A 5,189-nucleotide genomic window follows, 5' to 3' on the forward strand; every position below is an offset into this window, starting at 1 on the left:
AATTGCCCCATAGTGCCCAGGGATGTGCAGGTTAGGGTGGATTGGCCATGCTAAGTTGTCCCGTAGTGCCCAGGGATGTGCAGGTTAGGGTGGATTGGCCGTGCTAAATTGCCCCGTAGTGCCCAGGCATGTGCAGGTTAGGGTGGATTGGCCGTGCTAAGTTGCCCCGTAGTGCCCAGGCATGTGCAGGTTTGGGTGGATTGGCCGTGCTAAGTTGCCCCGTAGTGCCCAGGGATGTGCAAGCTTGGTGCTTTCAACCTCTTGGGAGCAGCAGAAAAGTGAACGTTGGCACACTGCCCTTGCTATGATGTTAACACCCCTCGACACAGGAGTAGGCCGTTTTTGAGCCTTCCCCACCCATTCAGCTCCATTGTGGCTGACCTGTGCCTTTTTCTCACCTCCATCCCTGTAACCCTGTACCTCTACGTTAAACATGCTCAAAGACTGAGTACTGTGTCCTAGCAAATTCCAAAGGTTCATAAGCCTCAGTAAACTCAAAATCTGCTTGTCTCAGACCTTAGTGGCATCCCCTTTTAGTTTTAAATTGTGCCCCAACCAGGGGGAAGTACCTCACGAGCAACTCGCCTGTCTGTCCCTTTAATATAATTTTGTAGATCTTGGTGCAGTTACCCCTTGTTCTTTGAAACTCTGGGGAGCACAGGCCCAGTCTGTCTGTACAGGACAGCCCCCTACAGCTCAGGTGGGGTCCTGGCGGAGCCTTTATCGCTGTCCCTCGATGGCAGCAATATCTTTTGTGAGAACCTGCGCATGGTTCCTGTTCCCATCCAGCCCCCAAATTAAGCGCAAGTTGTGGGTGCAGTGGGGGAGTTGAAAGTGAATTGGAGCTGGGGTGGGGGTGGGGGTGGGGGTGGGGGTGGGGGGGAGGAGCATCCGAAGGGTTAGAATGTGAAAGTACGGACTGAGAGACGCTCTAGGAGTGCGTCCGAGCAAGAGCACGAGGTGCAAGCAACGCCAGAGGAGACTTAACCACTGCCTCAAACTTGTTTCGGATGAGTTGTGCTTACTGACACTCCCTGCTCTGCTAGACCAAAGGGGGCTGCTGTTTGAAGGAGCTGGCAATGAACACCTCCCACCTGTAGCTCTGTTTCCATTGCTTTGGGTATCGGCAGTGCCCACTTAAAACCTTGGGGTGTCAATAAGCCCCACTGGGACGTTCCAAGAAGAGCTGTTGATTGATTAGGTTGAGCCGGGACCTAAATCGTGAAAAGGTTACGGTGCAGAAAGAGGCCAGTCTGCCCATTGTGCCTTTACTGGCTCTTCAAACGAGTGCCATTCCCCTGCCTCCCCCACCCTCCCAGTACCCCTGTTGACTGTTTCTATCCAAATAACTATCCGCTGCCCCTCATCAAGCAGCTCTGTTGAACCTGCCTCCTGCACATTTACAGGCAGTGCATTCCAGACTCTTAACTACTCACTGGGTGGGAAAGTTTATCCTCGCTTAGCCCTTGCTTCTTTTGCACGGTCATGTTAAATCTATCCCCGCCCCCACCCCCCACCTTGTTCTTGTTCCTTTTTACAACTTATCTACTCTACCCAGCCCCATTCACACTTTTAAAAACCTGTATACCAGAATGCTCGGCCGCATTCTCTCTCCCAGGGAGCAGTCCCAACTGCTTCATTGAGGTTTCTCATCCCTGGAACCGTTTCCTGTACGGTGCGCCATCCCCCTCTGATGTGTCCCAGTCCTGCCTGCAGTATGGTGAAGCTAGCTACGTCAGCCCTGCGAGGATCCACTGAGCTGTCAGTTGGGAGAAGATGGAGCCACCTTCCTTCGTGTCTGAGAGAGAGACTGAACTGGCGACTACCAAGCCCACGGCCCGAGTAATGGCTGGTCGCTGGTGGTGCCCTTTGAGTAAAGCCTGCGAGCCCGTGTAAGGGAGAGTCTGCCCGTGCTGTAACAAGTCCGAGACCCGTATCCCCCCCGCAGCCCGTTGACCCGACTTCGCGTAGCTTTCTCACGTGACGGTGCATTTAATCGTTGTCCCTTTTTCTCCCTCCAGTTCAAAAGGCTTCAGGGGAAAAGGAATCGTGGCAAGGAGGAGGTGAGCTTCCTGGAAATTAAAGGTGACGAGCAGCTGAGTGGATCACAGCAGTGGCTGATGAAATCGCTGTCCGAGGAGAAGGACATGAAATCGTTCAGCAAGGTATGGTTGTCGCGTCGCATCCCCTCCTGGTAACGTCACAAAAAGAAACACAAGAGTAGGCCATTTGGTGGCTTAACTCCCATGTCCCAACCTTCGGCTCATATCCCCCAAGACCTTGGCTTGACAACAATAAGTGAACTATTTCCCATTTAACCTGATCCAATCTGACAATCCCAACACGGTCACAAGAGCAGATTTTTTGGGGATCCAAACTGGGGAAAGTTTGGCTATCTTGTTTAGCCTGAGGAGCTTAATCGTTGAGTCTGACCAGTACCGAGATCAACAGGTTTTTAAGAGGTTGCAGATTTGCACCTTGATTAATGCCCTCGAGGGAAGGAAACTGCCCTGCTTGCGTGATCTGGCGTATGCTCCAGACCCACAATGATGGGGTTGACTCTTAACAGCGCTCCCCCCCTCCAGCCCCATCCCAGGTGATTAAGGAGGTGTTAAAAACGCTGGCCTAGCCAGCGGTGCCCACATCCCGTGAATGAATCAGAAGAAAACGCAACAGTGTCCAAGAAGACAGTTCTTAAGAAACGTTGCAAAGCAGGAGAAAGATGTGGCATAAAGGAAGGATATTTCTTCCCTCCTCATGACCCCCACCTCACCTTGAGCTTGTGGGATGGTGGTGAGACTAGAACCAGGGATACTGCCTCAGGATAAGGGTGTGCTGTTTTAGACTGAGGGGAGGGCTGTACCCTCGGAGGGAGAGGAGGGGAGGGGAGGGCTGTACCCTCGGAGGTTGGGGAGTCTTTGGTGATCTTGCGGGAGGCGTAATGGTACTGCCACTGTGTTAACGATCCAGAGACTAACACAGTGGGAGACCCGGGTTCGAATCCCACCCTCTGGAATTTAAATTCAGTCCGTCACCTCTGGGATTGAACATTAATCTTGGGGAATGGTGACTATGATGACTGTCATGGGTTTGTTGTGGGCGCCCCACTGGGTTTACAAATTTTGAGGGGGGTGGGGGGGGACTTGACGCAGTTACCCAGTCTGGGCCTACACGCAGTTAACTCTGTAGTGCTCCCCCTGAAATGGCTGAGCAAACCACTCTGTTCAAGGGGCGGTTACTGATGGGTAACAAATACCAGCGGTGCCCACAAAGAGGTGGAGGGGGACCCACCACTGCCACCTTGTTAAAGCAGAGGGACATGGCAGTCAGTGCCAGTTTATCCAGCGAGGCCTTAAATCCACTAACTTACCCTGTGGTGTGTTGGCTAGATCGTGTTGGTAGCCCATCGACAGACCACTCTCGCCCATGCTGGTCAAAATTCAAAAAGAGACGTCGGCATTTCGATCCACTTCAACGCGTGGACAAAACCTGCTGAACATTCCCGATAGGAAGGATATTATCGAGCTGGAGAGGGTTCAGGAGAGGTTCACCAGGATATTGCTGGGTACGGAAGGTTCGAGTTATAAGGAGAGGCTGGATAGGCTGGGACGTTTTTCACTGGAGTGTAGGAGGTTGAGAGATGACCTTGCAGAGGTTTTATTAAAATCATGAGGGGTACAGGTAGGGTTAAAGGTAGGTGTCATTTCCCTAGGATGGGGGATTTCAAGATTAGGGGGCGCAGTTTTAAGGTGAGAGGAGAAAGATTTAAAAAAAAACACATGGGAAAATTTTTTAGAGGGTGTTCACATGTGGGCAGTTACAATGTTTAAAAGACATTTAGATAAGTAGATGATTTGGAAAGGTTTGGAGGGATAGGGTCAGGAGCAGGCAGGTGGGACTAGTTTAGTTCGGGATTATGGTTGGCATGGACTGGAAGATCCATTTCTGTGCTGTATGACTGTGCGATCCCATTAGACTGACAGCCAATGTAAAGTGAGCAGTCACAGGGGCTACTTTGCACCTGAACTACGTTTGATGTATTATTATAGAGATTATTAAGAGAGAGGGTAAAAGGTGTTGTTTTGCATGCCAACCAGAAAAAAATCATACCTTACAATAGTATCTCGGGGTAAAAGAACAGATGTAGAATGTAGCATTACAGCTACAAAGAAGGCGCAGAGAAAGTTCAACTCTAACAAACGAGAAGCCTGTTTGTAAATCGGATAACAGTGGGGAAGAAGTTGTTCTTGAATGTTGCGTGAAGAGACATGCATTCATAAGTGAGGAAACCCCCATTCTCTCAGACCTCGTGCCTTTTTCTTAATTCAAATTATGCAGGAGACTGCAGTCCCCTATTGCTTTCTCCAGTCGACTCAGCGTCCAATCAGTGCCCTTTTCTCTGGCAGTGTAAATCGTGTGATTGTTTGCAACTTGGTATTCTTGCAAACGGTCCTGATGAAGGCAGGGTGCAGTCCCACAGCTGCACTTGCTCAGGTCTGTGGTTGTGGTAGGGATCAGTAAATCTCCCACGGGCGCGCCCTCGCTCGCTCGCGCACTCCCTCGCTCGCGCGCTCCCTCTCGGCTGGCTGAGTTCGGGTAGAATTTAATTGGTTGACGGTGATGTTAATTGTTTGGCTTTTGGTTTGGTAGAAACGAGGGGAACAGCCGACAAGCCAGCAGCGACGCAAGCATCAGATCACCTACCTGATCCACCAGGTGAGGGTCATGTTTACAGCTCACAGAACCCATTCCCCCCACCCCTGGGCACGGTGCCACTCTGTGCAGCCCTGTGTGGCAGAAGGAAGGTCTGCAACCTATCCCTGATCTAACTTCACCTCCTCCAGCCCCCTACACCCCCTCCCTATCCCCGTCACCTCCTCCAGCCCCCTCCACCCCCTCCCTATCTCTGTCACCTCCCCCGACCCTCCAAGATCTCTGCTGCTCCAATCCCAGCCTCTTGTGCATCCCCTGATTCCCATCGCTCCGCCACTGGGGGCTGTGCCTTCAGCTGCCTCCAGGGTGGGGGTGGTGTTGATAGCTCCGAGCTGTTGAGTTCCTTCATGAACATACCCCCCACCCCCGCCCCCCCCCCCCCCCCCCCCTCCCCATCTTCGCCCTGGGGCAATAAAAGTGAGCATTTGCTCTCCTGTCCCAGATGTCTCCTCGCAGCACTTGGGGTCCTGTGTTTG

General features: G+C 52.0%; 1 protein-coding gene across 1 annotated transcript in view; it reads left to right on the forward strand.

Annotated features, from left to right (window-relative positions):
- Positions 1-4,824, forward strand: part of prcc (proline rich mitotic checkpoint control factor) — a 26,126-nt gene extending 21,302 nt beyond the window's left edge. The window contains exons 6-7 of the mRNA XM_048620286.1: positions 2,022-2,165; positions 4,651-4,824. Of these exons, the coding sequence (XP_048476243.1) occupies positions 2,022-2,165; positions 4,651-4,824 (318 nt within the window). The remainder of the gene's footprint in view (positions 1-2,021; positions 2,166-4,650) is intronic.
- Positions 4,825-5,189: the final 365 nt, after the last annotated feature.

This window comes from Rhincodon typus, chromosome 46 (genome assembly GCF_021869965.1).
Source record: "Rhincodon typus isolate 14 chromosome 46, sRhiTyp1.1, whole genome shotgun sequence".
NCBI classification, from domain to species: Eukaryota; Metazoa; Chordata; class Chondrichthyes; order Orectolobiformes; family Rhincodontidae; genus Rhincodon; species Rhincodon typus.